At 37.7% G+C, this 18,315-nt stretch overlaps 1 protein-coding gene across 1 annotated transcript; it reads left to right on the top strand.

Moving 5' to 3' along the window:
- On the top strand, positions 1–17,804 carry LOC101405291 (odorant-binding protein-like). The gene is made up of 5 exons (XM_087426452.1): positions 1–397; positions 9,480–9,619; positions 14,412–14,482; positions 16,579–16,689; positions 17,677–17,804. Exons 1-5 carry the CDS (start codon positions 143–145, stop codon positions 17,802–17,804), a joined length of 705 nt encoding a protein of 234 aa, XP_087282578.1. The 5' UTR covers positions 1–142.
- Positions 17,805–18,315: the final 511 nt, after the last annotated feature.

Below are 18,315 nucleotides of genomic sequence, written 5' to 3'. Positions count from 1 at the left end.
AACCTAGAAATCTGCATGGGAAATCAGCACCCCCAGGGACTCTTAAAACAGGACAAGCTTTGGAAAGACTGCTTTAATCCTTGCTACTGAAAATGCGCTTTTAAGACCAGAAGCAACGACATCTCTTGGGTGCTTGTTAGAAATGCAGAGTTCGGGGGGCGAACTCAACATGGTGGCGGAGGCAGACTCGGAACTCGCCTCCTCCCGTGGACACAGCCAATTTGCAACTACTTGTGGAAAAATTACCCCTGAGACAGAACTGAAAACTGGATGGGAGGAGCTCCTGCAACAACGGACAATCCTGATTGAGGTGGAAGAGGCAGAGACTCCCTTCTGGAGAGGAAAAACGCTGCCTTCACAAGCCACCAGCTGCACGGCCGCCAGGAGCAGCCCACAGGTATGCAGCCTCCCTGGAGATGCGGGGCCCTGAGCCAGGGAACGCCCCCGCTGTGGGCATTTTGTGGACGCAGTACAGTCAAGACCAGTGGCATAATATCTGACTTTGCCTGCTACTAAAACACTGGGGAGTACCCCCAGAAAAGCTGGTTCACAAAGAAACTAAAACCGGCTCTTAAAGAGCCCACTCCAAACTCACCCGTTTCAGAAAGCATCCTAAAATCACCAGAAAGAAAGGTGCACAGAGCTGTGGTGAAAGGAGACTCACCTAATAGGCCCTGAGTGCATCTCGGTGAGGGGTGAGACCTCTCCAGGGACTGGGACATTGGTGGCAGCCATTGTTGTGGCCCGGTGTGGGCGTGCTGACACGGATGCCATTGGAGTTCTCCCTGGGGCCTGCTGGCCGGGGTCTGCCCCACCCACTAAAGCACCGATTTAATCCAGCTCAGCCAGGGCAGGCAGCCCACCCTAGAGACTGGCCCCACCCAACAACATGCCCTCAGGCAATGTGTGGGCCTGCATATATTGGTGACTGGATTCTCTGCAGCCTGGCAACTGAGCCGACTCTAGCGGGGCAGGGTGTGCACAAGGAGCCGGTGGAGAGTGTGGGGTGGTGGCGGAGTGTGTGGGGCTCCCGCCGTGGAGAGACTGGGTCAGCTTCGGGAGGTCGGGGCGCACACATGGGGCAGGACTGTGTTGACTGTGTGTGTGGACCTGTGGGCGGCAGGGCTTGTCAGCTGCAGAAGACTGGTGTTTCTCAAAGACCCACATAGGGGGTTTGCCCCACCTTCTAAAGCCTGAAACAATTGGGTGCTCCTGTGCCTGAGGCCAGCCCCACCCAGCTGCAATCCTCAGAGAGCTGACAAGAGACCTAATAGGCTAGAGGTTTACAGCAATTGTAAGGCCCTGAGTCTAACAACCTGCCACGCTGGGGGCCTACTCACTTAAAAGAAATACTGCAACACAAATGTGGTATTAGAACTTGCAGCCAACTGTGCTGGGGCTCCCTACACCTGATAAAGAGACTGAAGGGCCCACAACAACTACAAGCAGCTGAGCATTACAACAGCTGGCCAGGAGCATAACTCAGCCTCCCTGGGCACCTACAGGGAGAGCAAACAGGCCACAACAGAAGGACACACGTAGCCCACATAGGAGTCACCCCTGGAACATTGAGAACTGAGGGAAGCACACTGGAAGCCTCCTAAAGCATCACTTACATAAGGTCACCTATCCAAGAGCAGGAGACGTAGCTGACCTACCTAAAACATAGACACAAACACAGGGAAAGAGGCAAAATGAGGAGGCAAAAAATACATTCCAAGTAAGGGAACAGGACAAAACCCCAGAAAAGGAACTAAGTGAAACAGAAATGAGCAACCTACCTGACAGAGAGTTCAAACAAAGAGTGTTAAGGATGCTCACTGATCTGGGGAGAAGAATAGATGAACTCAGTGAGAATGTCAACAAAGAAATGGAAGATATAAAACATAATCAATCAGAAATGAAGAATGCAATACTGGAAATGAAAAATTCATTAGAGGGACTCAAAAGCAGAGTAGAGGATACAGAAGAACGGATCTGTGAGCTGGACAAAAAACTAGAAGAAATTACCCAAGGTGAACAGGTAAAAGAGAAAAGAATTAGAAAGAGTGAGGACAGTCTAAGGGACCTCTGGGACAACATCAAGAGCAATAACATCCGTGTTATAGGTGTCCCGGAAGGAGAAGAGCGAGACAAATGGGCAGAGAATCTATTTCAAGAAATAATAGATGAAAAGTTCCCTAACCTAAGGAAGGAAACAGACATCCAGGTACAGGAAGCACAGAGAGCCCAAACAAGATAAACCCAAAGAGGCCCACACCAAGACACATCATAATCAAAATGTCCAGAATTAAAGATAAAGAGAGAATCCTAAAAGCCACAAGAGAATGTCAAGTTACATACAAAGGAAACCCCATAAGGCTATCAGCTGACTTCTCTGCAGAAACCTTACAGGCTAGAAGAGGATGGCATGATATATTTAAAGTGCTAAAAGGAAAAAACTTACAGCCAAGAATACTCTACCCAGCAAGTTTATCATTCAAAATGGAAGGAGAGATCCAAAATTTCCCAAACAAGCAAAAATTAAAGGAGTTTGTCACCAAGAAACCAGTGCTACAAGAAATGTTAAAGGGACCGATTTAAGGGGAACAGAGAAGACCACAAATAGGAAAAATTATCTATTTCCATGATAAGAACATAATGGATACAAATGCACAAAAAAGAGATTAGATATGATATCAAAAACAAGAGGGAGGAGGGGAGTTAAAGAGTACAGCTTTCAGACAGAGGTCAAACTAAAGTGACCATCAATTCTGTATAGAAGAAGAAAAGAACAGAGAAGGACTACTAAAACACTGAGAAAAAAAAAAGTTAAAAAGTGGCAGTAAGTACATACTTATCAATAGCTACTTTAAACGTCAATGGACTAAATGCTCCAATTAAAAGGCATAGGGTGGCTGATTGGATAAAAAAACAAGACCTATATATATGCTGCATACAAGAGACACTTCAGACCTAAAGACACTCACAAACTGAAAGTGAAGGGATGGAAAAAGATACTCCACGCAAATGGCAATGAAAAGAAAGCTGGGGTAGCAGTACTCATATCAGACATCGATGCAAAAATCCTCAACAAAATACTAGCAAATCGCATACAACAATATGTTAAAAAGATTATATACCATGATCAAGTGGTATTTATTCCAGGTATGCAGGGATGGTTTAACATTCACAAATCAATCAATGTGATACACCACATTAATAAAATGAAGAATAAAAATCACATGATCATCTCAATAGATGCAGAGAAAACATTTGACAAGATACAGCATCCATTTATGATAAAAACTCTGAATAAAATGGGTATAGAAGGAAAGTACCTCAACGTAATAAAGACCATATATGACAAACCCACAGCTAATATCATCCTCAATGGTGAAAAACTGAAAGCCATCCCTCTAAGAACAGGAACCAGACAAGGATGCCCACTGTCACCACTCCTATTTAACATAGTACTGGAAGTCCTAGCCAGAGCAATCAGGCAAGAAAAAAAAAATAAAAGGGATCCAAATTGGAAAGAAAGAAGTGAAACTGTCACTATTTGCAGATGACATGATTTTATATATAGAAAACCGTAAAGAATCCACCAGAAAACTTTTAGAAGTAATAAACGAATATGGTAATGTTGCAGGATACAAAATCAACATACAAAAATCAGTTGCATTTCTGTACACTAACAACTAAGTAGCAGAAAGAGAAATTAAGAATACAATCCCATTTACAATTGCAACAAAAAGAATAAAATACCTAGGAATAAACTTAAAGAGGTGAAAGATCTGTACATCGAAAATTATAAAACATTTCTGAAAGAAATTGAAGAAGACATAAAGAAATGGAAAGATATTCCGTGCTCTTGGATTGGAAGAATTAACATAGTTAAGATGTCCACACTTCCTAAAGCCATCTATAGATTCAGTGCAATCCCTATCAAAGTTGCAACAACATTTTTCACAGAAATAGAACAAAGAATCCTAAAATTTATATGGAACAACAAAAGACCCCGAATAACTAAAGGAATCCTGAGAAAAAAGAACAAAGCTGGAGGTAACACATTCCCTGATTTCAAAATATACTACAAAGCTATAGTCACCAAAACAGCATGGTACTGGCACAAAAACAGACACACAGATCAATGGCATAGAATCGAAAACCCAGAAATAAGCCCACACATCTATGGACAGCTAATCTTTGACAAAGGAGCCAAGAACATACAATGGGGAAAAGAAAGTCTCTTCAACAAATGGTGTTGGGAAAACTGGATAGCCACATGCAAAAAAATGAAAGTAGACCCTTACCTTACACCATACACAAAAATTAACTCAAAATGGATTAAAGACTTGAATGTAAGACCTGAAACTATGAAACTTCTAGAAGAAAACATAGGCAGTACGCTCTTCAACATCGGTCTTAGCAACATCTTTTCAAGCACCATGTCTGACCGGGCAAGAGAAACAATAGAAAAAATAAACAAATGGGACTACATCAAACTAAAAAGCTTCTCCACAGCAAAGGAAACCATCAACAAAACGAAAAGACAACCTAACAATTGGGAGAAGATATTTGCAAACCATACATCTGATAAGAGCTTAATCTCCAAAATATATAAAGAACTGATACATCTCAACAACAAAAAAACTACCAACCCAATTAAAAAATGGGCAAAAGACCTGAACAGACATTTCTCCAAAGAAGATATACAGATGGCCAACAAACACATGAAAAGATGTTCAAAATCACTAACTATCAGGGAAATGCAAATCAAAACTACAATGAGATATCACCTCACACCCGTCAGAATGGCTATAATTAACAAGACAGGAAACAACATGTGTTGGAGAGGACGTGGAGAGAAGGGAATTCTCATACACTACTGGTGGGAGTGCAAACTGGTGCAGCCACTATGGAAAACAGTATGGAGATTCCTCAAAAAATCAAGGATAGAACTGCCATATGATCCAGCTATTCCACTGTTTTGTATTTATCCAAAGAACTTGAAAACACCAATTTGTAAAGGTACATGCACCCCTGTGTTCATTGCAGTGTTATTCACAATAGCCAAGACTTGGAAGCAACCCTAGTGCCTGTCAAGGGACGAATGGATAAAGAAGCTGTGGTATATATACACAATGGAATACTACTCAGCCATAAGAAATGATGAAATCCAGGCATTTGTGACAACGTGGATGGACATTGAGGATATAATGCAAAGTGAAATAAGTCAGAGGGACAAGGTCAAATACCGTATGATTTCCTTCATTAAGTAGTAGATAATAACAACAATAAACAAACACATAGAGACAGAGATTGGATTGGTGGTTACCAGAGGGAAAGGTGGGAGGGAGGAGGGTGAAAGGGATAATTCGGTACATGTGTGTGGTGATGGGTTGTAATTAGTATTTTGGTGGTGAACATGATGTAATCTATGCAGAAATAGAAGTATAATGATGTACACCTGAAATTTTTACAATGTTATAAACCAATGTTACTGCAATAAACAAAAAAATTAAAAAAAAAGAAAGAAATGCAGAGTTCCAGGCACCATACTAGCCATGCTGAACCAGAACAGCATTTTCAACAAAGCCCTCTGGGGATCACTGAATATTTTCCTATTTGACAGCACTGTGTTAGAGAATTTCAATAGGATAAGATCTCAAAAAATAGTCTTGAGATTAATTATCTTATCTTAGATTCTAAGTCATTGAATCTTTGGTCAGGAATCATTGAGGGGAGAGGGAACTTGTGGTGACCAGCGTCAGATCTACCCTGCACTATGTACAAGGCAGTGGTGGAATCTAGGAAAGTGAAAACAAAGATCACAGAAAAAGCAGAAAAACCAAACAGAAACCTGCAAAGTGGAGAGATATCCTACGTAGATACAGAACCCTGGACAACTTGGAGGAGGAAAGACCGGGAAGATATACATTGGATACATTAAGCATTATTTGTTGGATTACAGGTGTTCATGTTTGTGTCAGAAGGCTTTGCTTTTATTTGTCATTCTCTTACCCACATTTTGACCAAGATTAATGAAAAAGAGTTGGGATTTGAAGTCATTTGACTTCCTTTAAGAATAAAATAAAAGGATTAACAGGATCTAAAGACCAGGCTGTTGTGATAATCTCTTAGAATAATGACTCTTTAATTTCCCCTTGATCATCAGTTAGAATGTTCCTCCTAAGAATGATTTTAGGATGCATTCCCAGGAAACAAGTGTTGGTTGGAAATTTTCACTTGATTGGAAGTTAGAATTATCTTCCTAAGAAGGAATGATCTTAGGATACATTCCCAGGAAACACATGTTGCTAGGACTCCAGTAGAAAAACTGGGAATGTTAGAGTTCTGTAAAAAGAGATGGAGCAGGTGAAAATGAGTAGAACACTGTGTTAGTGGGGATTATACACCTGCTCAAAATTATCCAAATCAAGGAGGTGATGGGGAAAATTTGTGAGAACATCATGAGACTTGAAAACTTTCCATTTCACAGCTTTCGCAATAGGAAGTTAAATAGCACAATACACAGAGGAATCAGTGAAACAAAGAGAAAAAAAATCTTGGAACCAAGAAAAAAGAAAACAGAAAGTAAGAAAGACAAGAACATAGAACAAACAGTGTTGGTCCCTTCTGAGAAAGAAGACAAGTGGCCAATTGAAAACACAGGCGGAAGACTCCTTCCAGCCAAACTCTCCTTAAAGGTCAGACACCAAACAAAGAGAAGGGTTCTGAGGCTCTGGGGTGCCCCTGAAGCAGATAGATGCCCTGTGTGAGTACGGTGGGTGTTTTCACTCAGCTAACGTGGAAATCCTGAGAGTATCATTGTTTGTTCATTTTTACAGGACGATCAAAATACACGTTTAGGGTATCTATCTAATAAATTACTGGGAAAGAAAATAAAAATACATGGAAATTAGAGGAAAAAAAAACAAAAGAAGAGGATCTTTGGCTGATCAATGTCCTTGAAAATAGCCAGTTGTACAGAAATAGGAGGAAACTTGTTTTTTCCTATCAAATTTCTAAAAATTGGGGAACTACTATCACTCTTTCTTGCTTCCTTGGAGAAACTATTGAGTCAATGAATAAATAATATCTTGAAGATCAGCTTCTCATAAAGTTGTTAGGAAAATGGAACAATGAAAGTAATTGTTCATGTGCTTTTATTCCGATGAGGTTATTGGGCATTTACATGGAAGGTCCTCTTAGTACAAAGGATGAAAGAGCCTGCTTCAGGGAAGAAGGAGGCGATTAATGTTTTGTGCTGATATGATCTTCTCCTCAGAGGAATAGGTGACTTGCCTAGGGTCTCTTAGGAAACCTAAAACCTGAAGAAGTTTGGCTGAACTGTCATCCAAAGGAAAACGGATTAGTAGTTATTCTGCAAGATTGTCATGAATGATTGGTGTTTGGAGCCTAAATCTTATTTTAGTTAATTCCTAAAGGGAGTCATATGACCTTCACGTCCTATGTTAGAACATGTTAGAGCTTTTGTTTAATATTGCCCAAAATACCTGTAAGAGAATGGGGATAATAAAATAAAACCAAACAAAACAAAACCTACTCCTGGGAAAGTGACAAGAATACAAAAACAATGGATTTTCAATAAATGTACAAGAGAAATTCAGTAGAAGAGAATAGTCTTTTCAACAAAATTTCCTGAAAATATTGGGTGTCCATATGCAAAAAAGAAAAAGGAACTTCAACCTATACTTTTCCCTATATAGTAAACTCAAAGTGATTCATGGACTATATGTAAAATCTAAAGCTACACAAATTCCAGAAGAAGAAATAGAAGAAAACTCTACGACCTTGGGTTACGCCATTATTTCTTAGATACGACTCCAAAGCACGACCCTCGAGTGCAAACAATAAATATATAACCTGACCTTTAGCAAAAGGAAGATATTTGGGAATTTGAGGGACACTATTAAGGGAATGGAAAGAGAAGCCACAAACTGGGAGAAAATATTTGCAAATCTTCTATCTGAAATAGGACTTGTATCCAGAATATATAAAGAAATCTCCAAACTCAATAATAAGAAAAAAACAGCCCAATCGATATTGAACAAATGGTTTGCAGAGACACTTAACAAAGAAAATATGCACATGGCAAATAATTGATTGTCATTTAGAAATTGGTTTCCTTTTTTATCTCTAATCTCCGTTGGCTACTGTGTGGACAGTTCAAGAGGATGGCTTGAAAGAACACAGAGATCAATAACACCAGACATAGACAAGGCAGAAATCTCATAAATTTTAGTGAGATTAGGTTGTACACTCACGGCAAAATGAAATTGTAGAGCTAGATTTGGAAGGATTCTTAAGTAGGGCAATAGACAAGAATTTGTTCTTCTGGAAAATATTTCATTAATCTGAAATATAGACTCCTCTGGAGAATGTTTTGATAACTGATTCATGGCCTAGATGCCACATTTTAATATTGTTAAACCACACAGTAACATCTTTAGTTTCAGAAATAATTGCAAACACACCTCCCCAATGTTAAAGAAATCATACGCGAGTTGGGGATACAGATCTTGGACCACACATCCCATTTTATAACCCAGGATAAAAGAGGATAAATATTACCGCCCTTGAAATACCTCAGATGTATTGTGATCTCTCACTTATTCTAAAGGTCAAATTTGCAGATCAATTTAAGCTTCTCTTAAAGATAATCTCATTATTGAAACAACAGGATACCATAAAAGCTCATCGCTGCCAATCAGGATATTATAAGACTTACACGTAAGCAAGGTCTTATGATTAACAACCATTGGTTCATTATGTGTCATGTCAACAGACCACTAGTATAAAAAAGGGCACAAATTCAGATTCTCTCCAACAACTGGCACACTCTCAGCTCCTCCAGAAGAAGGTCGACAAGCACCAACGAAATGAAGATTCTGCTGCTGACTCTTGTGCTTGGTCTGGTCTGTGCTGCCCAGGAACCTCAGTCGGAAACCAATTTCTCACTGGTACTAGGGGTCGGCTGATCTGGGAGGAGGTCTTGGTGGGGTGTGGGTGTGGGTGTGTGTCTGCGTGTGTGTGTGTCCCTTTTGGACTATTTACATATGTATGCAAATTTATGTGCACCTAAGCCTAGCTATCTACCTCAAACTCACAATCACTCTATTAATTGGCTCCTTACACATTTCTAATGTACTTGTCCTATATTGTCTCTGTATTGTCTATATTGTCCATTCATTGGATCCTTATGTGTTTCTACTATACTTGTATAAGACAAGGAGAACCAGCCAGAGAACTGTTGGATTGGAGTTCTGCATTTGATAACAGAACAGAAGCTATTTCAGAAATATATCCTTTTCTTGTTTTACCATTGACTTGGGTTTTCACATTATTTTATAAATCCTGCTTTGTTCAACAAAGACAGTTTTGCGCTCATGAAAAAGGAAAGAAAACTCACGGTGGATGACGCCAGAAAAAAAGAGCATGACTAAAATTTCTGATGGGAACTTTGCTTTTAGGTTTCAGGAGAATGGAAAACCCTTTACGTCGCATCCAGTAACATCGAGAAGATCAGTGAGAACGGACCGTTCAGGGCTTTTGTCCGTAGACTTGATTTTGACAGTGAGGGTGACACAATCGCCTTCACATTTTTGGTCAAGTAAGTAAAAATAACACAGAACAAACACACATATAAGTGCTCGACCCTGAGAGAGGGTCTGTCTGACTTCCACGTTTGTGTTGAAATATCTGGATTATGTTCAAGAGCATGGCTGTCTGAGTTGTGTGCTTAGAAGGGTCTTTGGAGGGGTCATGTTAGTTCCAGTACCACCCTCTAGGGAATGCCCTGGAGCATTTGCTTGGAGCGCAAAGAGTCACAGAAGGTCCACTGGAATCATCTCATTAAAGAAAAGAGGACAAAAGCAGCCACGAGTGCATAGATTCCTCAAACCCTACAGTTCCTTCCACTAGCCTGAATCTTTCACGGAGAATTTGTAAAGGGTGGTTCACATTTAGGGGAACTGTAATCCTCAAGAGTATGAGTAGGTGGGTAACACAAAATGATCTCTACCCTGAAGAACTTATTCATAGCAATTTTTAACCCTTACTAAATTCATTAAAGCCTTCGTTGTTTCAAAGCTTATTTATGGAAAGCTCACCATAGTGCAGGCATTTTATTAAGAACTCTGATGACTTATTTCACTTAGCATAATACCCTCTAGATCCATCCATGTTGTTAAATGGCAAGGTTTCATTCTTTCTCATGATTGCCTAATATTCCACTGCCTATATACCCCACATCTTCTTTATCCATTGATCTACAGGTGGACACCTGGGTTATCTCCATGTCTTGGCTATAGTAAATAATGCTGCCATGAACAAACGGGCGCATATATCTTTTCAAATTAGTGTTTTTGTTTTCTTAGGATGAATACCCAGAAGTGCAATTGCTGGATTATTTGGTATTTATTTCTTCAATTTTTTAAAAAAGCTCCATACTGTTTTCCATAGTGGCCGTACCAATTTACATTCCCACCAAGAGCGTACAGGGGTTCCCTTTTCTCTACGTCCTCACGGACACTTGCTATTTGTTTTCTTTTTGGTAAGACGTATTCTGACAGGTGTGAGAATCTGGTTTTGATTTCCATTTGGTTTACCATGAGCGACAATAAGCATCTTTTTATGGGCCTGTTGGCCATCTGTATGCCTTCTTTGGAAAAGTGTCTATTCAGGTCCTCTGTCCATTTTTTAATGATTGTTTTCTTTTTTTCTATATGGATTTCTATGAGTGCCTTATGGTTTTGGTTTGCATTCACTTGATGATTAGTGATGTTGAGCATCTTTTACTGTGTCTGTTGGCCATCTGTATGCCTTCTTTGGAAAAATATCTATTCAGACCCTCTGCCCATTTTCTAATTGAATTGTTTGCTTTTTGGTACTGAGTTGCATAAGTTCTTTATATACTTTGGATATTAACCCCTTAAGGAATATAACATTTGCAAATATCTTCTCCCATTGAGTAGGTAGCCTCTTTATTTTGTTGATGCTTTCCTTCACTTCACAAAAGCTTTCTAGTTTGATGTAGTCTCATTTATTTTTTCCTTCATTGCCCTTGTCTGAAGAGACATATCCAAAATGTTTTGCTCAGATTGATGTCAAAGAGCTTTACTACGTGTGTTTTCTTCTAGGAGTTTTATGGTTTCAGGCTTTACATTGGAGCCTTCAATCCATTTTGAGTTTGTTTTTATATATGGTTAAGAAGTGGTTCACAATCATTAGTCGCTCCAACATTCTAATGTGTTTATTCTAATGTGTTTACTTAGTTCCTTTTTTTATGTATTCTTAAAATTAGGCACATTTTATATAAACATATGTATTACTACATTCTTATAAACATTCTTAATTTAAAAAAAAGAACTTGAATAAGAGAAGATGAAGAAACTTTTTTTGTTGGAGGGTCTTCATTGGTCAAAATAGAGTTAGGTATATTGATTTTAAACTAATAACAATACTGTGTGTGACATTCCATAACAATGGTATAAATAATTTTAGAATTTACTAGAGGATATTTATAAATTACTAGAGGATATTAAGTTAAGTGATAAAAGGTGGAAAGAGGGCATTTTCTTCAAACAATGAAAAATGATGGCAGTGAAAGAATCTAAAAAGTTACACAAGAAACATGATATATATAAGATGCTTTTGAAGGTGGAATGGGCTTCTCAGACAAAGAAGTAGGAAAGGGAGAAATATTGGTATAATCAGAGACACCCAGTTATTTAACAAAATGTGCTCAGGAAATAATGAATAGGGACAGAACACTACACAAAAAACATATGGAGGTAATTATAGAAGTTGAGATTTAGAAAGAAACTTAGAGTGAGTTCTGAGGGATGTTAAATGTCAAAGTATTAGTTTTTAACTTTCTCCACTAGAAATGGGTATGTACTGAAGTACGCAGAAGCAGTCAAAGTCTCCTTTCTGATTATGCTTCAGGTATGAACACGTGAAATACGGAAGAAACAAGGTTTTGATTCTCAAATTTCATTCTGAAATTTCAAATTAACCATATAAATCCATGGAAATGCCCTTAAGCCAAATGAGAATACTTTTGGAATTATAGATCAATCTCTCTCTCTCTCTCTCTCTCTCACAGACATACAAAGACACACACACACACACACACACACTTGAAATTACTGCTAAATTAGTAACACCTGTAATCACATATGTTGATGATATTGCCCAGAAAAACAGTTATTTCCACACTAACATTTAAGTTTAAGCAGAAGAATCCTAGGATAAAAACACGAAGCAGGAGAAATTATTGAATCAATGAAATGTAGGGTATCTAAGAGCATCATTTCGTGCTAAGAGATCTGTTGCCCATAAGATTAAAACATGTATTTATGTTGTACGTGGAAAGTCAAATGTTGATATTTATTTTTTGCAGTCCTTCAAATCCAGAAATAGTCACATTGAGAAGTAAGCATAGCTTAACATGTCAAAAAAGTTTGGCAGTATAAAGTGAAATCGTGCGAGAAAGCAACTATAAGAGGAAAAGGAGATTTGAAGGAAACATTTCTATCCTTACAAATACATGAGCAAACTTACTAGCTGGAAGAAAGTTGTGAGAAAAGGGCCAAAATTAAAGAAAGAACATTAGGAATTTGGAAGAAATCGGAACTGAAGTGAAAGGGGATACAATTTTTCCTATGGAAAAAAAATTAAGCACAGACACAAAAAATAATTTGTTATAAGAAATTGAATGAACTCTATTTCCAAAGACCTAATTTCTAAAGATATAAGTGGGATTCAAGAATCTCTCTCTCTCTCCCTTCACTTACACACACTCATGCAAACACAGACACAGAGTTTGAAGATTAGAAACATTAAGAAAAAACTAAGAGGATCATGCTTGGATAGATTGCTTTATAAATATATATAATTGGTTATATATTATATATAATATATAACTACTTGTTTACATATAATCAAAATATCTTATCCCAGTAGATACACTTGTGAGTTTCCACCATTTTTTTAAGACTACAGGATTATCTTTTAGTTCGTCATATTAATAATTTTTGTGTCCTATGTTTAATTGACTTTACCTGTGGCCACTCTTTTTGAAATCGATCTTATTGAACTGTATTTCCACAGAATTATGTGCACACTTTTGAAGGGTGTAGTTAATGAGTTTTGACGTATGTATGAGTTTGTGTCACTACTGCCACAGTCAAGTACAGACGTTTTCCATCACCGCAGAAAGGTCTGTGTCTTTCCCCACCCGCCATTATGTGTCTACCATCTAGACATAGACAACAACTGATCTGCTTATTCTCGCCTGTTACAGAACACCACACACTGGAATTATACTTTACGCATCTTTTTACACTGTTTCTCTCACTCAGCATAACACTTTAGAAATTTATCCATGTGGCTGCATATACAAGTAGTCATCTTTTCCATTGCCAGTTTGGATATATGAAAACTGTACATTTTCTGGTTGTTAGACAATGTTGTTTCCATGTTGTGGTTATTTTGAATAACTTTGATGTGAATAGCTCTGTACTATCTTTGTGTTGACATGTATTTTCATTTTTCTTGGATAGGAGTGGAATTGCTGCATCATAGTATTTGTGCATATTTAATAATATTCAATAATTCATTCAATTTTAGTTGGGGTATTTCCCCTTAGAATATATGTGTTGAATACATACTCCATATATTCCAAATACACGTTCTTTGTCATGTAGATACACACAGAGACACACACAGAAATATAAAAGGACTTGATTATATATGAGACATATATACGTAATTATATATATCGTGTGTATATAATTTCCATACATTATATATGCTCATCATGTGTATTTCTGTGTTTGCTTTTGTGTGTCTGTGTGTGCAGTGTGCTTGTATACGTACATGTGACTTGGTATCTAATTTTCTTTAAAATATTTTCACATAAGAAGTTCTATTTCGATTAAATACCACTCATAATATTTTTCTCATATTTGTTGTGCTTTTTTGTCTATTACATTATCTAAGAGATCTTTGCCAGGGCTATGAGAAGCACTAAGGTCTGTCTTGATACCTATGCCCCTCAGTATTGAGAAAACATTTCAAGCAAGGGCTTGTATTTTCCCCACTTCTTCTCTAAAATTTTGCCTTTCTCCATGTTTTCCTGGCTTTAAACATGACCTGTTTTGTCTCGCAGCTGGTCTTTGGATCTGCCGCTCTGACTTTGTCTACGTGTTGACAAAGACATTCTAACCACCTAGAGTTCTTTGATCGTGGACAACATATGTCTTCTCTTTTGAAAGTCAGTGTTTATAGGCACTAGAATCATACCTGACACAGGGTCAGATGAGGTTGAAACAAAGTCCTAATTATAGATCAATTTTTTATTATTTTTATCAATCAACTTAAGATGTTTTCTTTTTAAGGGTCAACGGACAATGCACAATAATACATTCCGTGGCAACAAAAATAGAAGGAAATGTTTACATTAGTGATTGTAAGTATGAGTGTTTTACTGATAAAGTTATATTAGGGTTGAAACCTTGGCCTCAAAATCTTTTCAGAACTCCATATATCTGAATTCTAGTTCTACTAATAATTAGAGGTGTGACCAGGCAAAGTCCCTAAGTTTTCCAAGCACTTCATTTTGTCACGTGCAAAGTGTTAAGTCGTAGGATGTGGATGACTCCTTCCAATAGTGAGTGTTATTCAACGACTAACTGAGAGCATGTGCTGAGAACTTTTATCTCATAAGGTTCTCAGGTATATGAATGTGTTTCGAGATAATGTAAAAGGGTCTTAGGAATTAATGTCTAATGGGTGTATCTTGAGTTGAAATATCAATATCATTTTGCTTTATCAGAATATTTTTAAAACTAATCTTAAAACATCTTAATCCTTTCAAGGTACGGTGTGATTTACTTAAATCCCAAACAAGTCACAGTAATTTCAACACCAAGGACGTTTCTTCGTAAACACAGCTTCTGTTAGAAGCAAAGGAAATGTTGGTCAAGATTTATGTCTCTAAATTCTTTTTAATGATATCATGCAACATTCCCAATTCTAAATGGCCTAATGTTTAAATATTTGATTAAAATTTAAAAGTACATAAACCTGGGGTTCCAACCTTTGACTAACATAAGAAATGCACAGCGGCTATGCAATAAACACACAAATAAGTAAAATTTAAGCCTGACATTTTATCCTACACGTTCCTTTTTATATTGCCAGTAGTTTTTTTGTAAATCATGTTTTCATTTTGCCTGTCCCTATATTATTTGTTCCTTTGTCTGAATCATCTCCGTTCTTGTAGTCATTTTTACATGGATTTGACACGGCAACTCAAGGAGGGAGAGAAGGGAAGTGACCTGGCCTTGTTGTGCAGGCCTCTGGGGAACGAGGCATTGCAATGTCCCCAGCTTCTGCTTGGTAGAAAATATTGTGTAACCGTAACAAGCACAATAGCAACAGTGGCCTTCACAGCAATGTGAGGCTCAGAAGATAGATTTATTTTCGTAGCCTCCATAACATGCATTACCTTTATAAACCTATTTAGCTAGACTTTCTGTAAAACCCTCCTTTGTAAATATATTGTTATAACATACTTGGTACTAAGAATCTGAAGAGATGCATAAAATGGGATTTAATTGTCCCGACGTAACCCGAGACTCAAGGACTTACAGTGGGCTTGGGCAAGATTTATCTATGAAACTTTGATGTACTTACAACTGCTACTTAGTCTTTGGTGTGGTAGACTAAGGATATTTCAGTGGGAAACTCAAATTGGTGAAGTTTTAAATCAAATCCTGGTGAGTGATTGAAATGAGGTGCTATGTTATGGTTAGAAGAGAGAATGAATGCTAGAGGGCTCATTGATAATGCAAAGTAGATCTGCACTCATTCTTTTCCCTATAAACATAAGGAGTGGATGGGCATCACTGAGAGATGGAGGTGCAGCCTCCAGGGGGGATCTGAATCAACTGTCTAGCTTGTCACCACCTGCTTATCCTCACAAGTACAATTGATTTCATTCCAAATTAAGTTATGTTACGTTTGTGACAGCTATACATTTGTTAAGTAATACACCTAGATCAAGGGGCAGAGGAAATTCAGTAATTTACATGAAGTGTTTAGAAGTTGCTTGGTGCAGGCACAGTAGGTACTCAGTACACAGTTACACACTGTTTTCAACGGTAAATTGATTTGAATCCTAAAGAGAAACCAATTCATTTCTTGGATAAGGGAAATGACAAAGGATTTTTAAACTTGAAATTGATAATATGCCATATAATAACAAGCTCATGTTGTTTAAAGAAAGGTTGGCTTCATTAGAACACGTATTTTAGAAATCACATCAGTAGACTAGAAGACAGGAAATGTTTAATTGTATGAAAAGGGGGCCATAAGGAAAATTCTTCCCTATTTTTCTTCCTGTCAAAATCCATTTTAACATTCACTGTACTGTTGGAGTGAAACAAAAATCAATATAGTAATCATTGTTACCAATAAGCTAAGTAGGCCATGATAAATCTAATCAACAATTAATTAATTACCTGAGGCTATACATATATATTTTCTCTCTCTCTCTCACAGATGCAGGTATAAATGGTTTCAAAATTCTCGATTTGTCAGAAAATGCCATCATAGGATATATTCTGAATGTGGATGAAGAAGGCCTGGTCACCAAAATAATTGCATTGCTTGGTATGTATTATATCCTGACCATATTCCCATTGTCATTGTCATAGAACATTTCGATTGTCAGCATTTTTATTCTGAAAATCAGTATGTATTGATAGCATTCATTAGTAATGATACAGGTCTAGGTCTGTGTGTTTATTGAGGAAGGACCCTGGAACGGAATTTACAAAGAAAGGTGAAAAGAAGAGCTTGTGGGGGGGGAAGTATCAGATCATCAGGCCTTTAAAAATAATTTTAATCTGTAAATTATAACAATTGAGTTTTTTGAGAAGTACTTACTTAACAGGTGAACTAATTTCAAGCCATGGTTATATTCAAATTGACCTCAATTCCTTCTTTTTATGACAGTTTTTCAAATACATTGTAAGCCTTGGACCTGAGCTTTCAGAATGAACCTTGATCATGTTTAGTCCTTCCATTGACCATGTTTAGTCCTTCCAATGCATTGTCCTCATGAAATTGAGAATTTCAACCCCAGAATAGTCACAGAGGGGAGCAGAGGGTGCACTTTAGCCTTGGGGATAATAGGTTTCTATTTGGAAAATATATGGGTAGACCGATGGTTTACTAAAAGAAAAAATTATCCTCCATTGCTACGTGCGGCAGGGCTGATGTTTCTCTGTAGGTGAGAATCGAGTTTCCAGGTTATTTGGGTCCAGCACAAGGTAAGAATGTCAGGTATGGGTTCCAAGAGGTTGTCAGAGAGGCTTCAGATGAGCTATTCTGGATCCTTGGGCCCAAAATTCATGAAGGTCCTGATATGTCCTTGGAGTCCTGCTGATGTGGGAGAGTTGGGCTGGGATTCATTCCTCCTATGGACTTAAGTCAGGCAGCTGACACTGTGACATGGTGAATATTAACTATGTGACACTCCGTTAAATTATTCCACACGAAGAACTGATTTGCACATTCATTTTTCTCATTCATGGATCCCGAAATTCCTGGGAATTCTAACAGGCAAATTTCTGGTTTATGCATGGTGATTTTCAGGCAAAGGAAATGATATCAATGAGGAAGATATTGAGAAGTTCAAGGAGTTGACTAGACAAAGGGGGATTCCAGAAGAAAACATTGTGAATATCATCAATATTGGTAATGTGAATTTATTTTCTTCCTGAATATATCATTCACCTGGTGTGTAAACATACTATCAGGAAACAAATTGATTCATTTTAAATTTCTTTTTCCATGAATTATCTTCTATAAAATCTGTTATTTAAGAAAAAGAAAGTCTTAGAATACGGACAAATGGTATTGATCAGTGGCTCTCTTTCTCCTGTTCTTTTTTTTTTTCACCCTCAGATGACTGTCCTACAAATGACTAAAAACAAGGACCTGAACACTCCAAAACGTTGTAAGTAAGAATGATGTGTTAACGGCATGGCTTTATCAAGTGATTCAATAAGCACACATTGTGACTTCACATGGGCCATATTTATTCAGTAATTATTTTTGTCTCAATAACTTAAATTATGTCACTAGAGAACTTTATTCTGTTATATTAGGTTATTTTGCTTCTCCTGACCTCTATTAAATTGCAAACTGGTTGAGTGGATTAATGCTAAAGCAGTTTTAGTGACAAAGCATCATCATGCAAGAACCATGGAAATGTTACTCATTTAGAGAGAA

The sequence above is a fragment of the Ceratotherium simum genome, chromosome X (genome assembly GCF_057802395.1).
Source record: "Ceratotherium simum simum isolate JZ-2026a chromosome X, ASM5780239v1, whole genome shotgun sequence".
Classification (NCBI taxonomy): domain Eukaryota; kingdom Metazoa; phylum Chordata; class Mammalia; order Perissodactyla; family Rhinocerotidae; genus Ceratotherium; species Ceratotherium simum.
Note: the sequence above shows the minus strand (reverse complement) of the source record. Positions and strands in the feature narration are given on the sequence as shown.

Excerpts from the sequence above, each read along its gene's own strand:
- LOC101405291 (XM_087426452.1), top strand. The coding sequence starts at position 143 with ATGCAGAGTTCGGGGGGCGAACTCAACATGGTGGCGGAGGCAGACTCG. Across the intron at positions 398-9,479 it reads CCGCCAGGAGCAGCCCACAG|GTTTCAGGAGAATGGAAAAC; the intron begins GTATGCAGCCTC and ends CTTTGCTTTTAG. Across the intron at positions 9,620-14,411 it reads GCCTTCACATTTTTGGTCAA|GGTCAACGGACAATGCACAA; the intron begins GTAAGTAAAAAT and ends TTTCTTTTTAAG.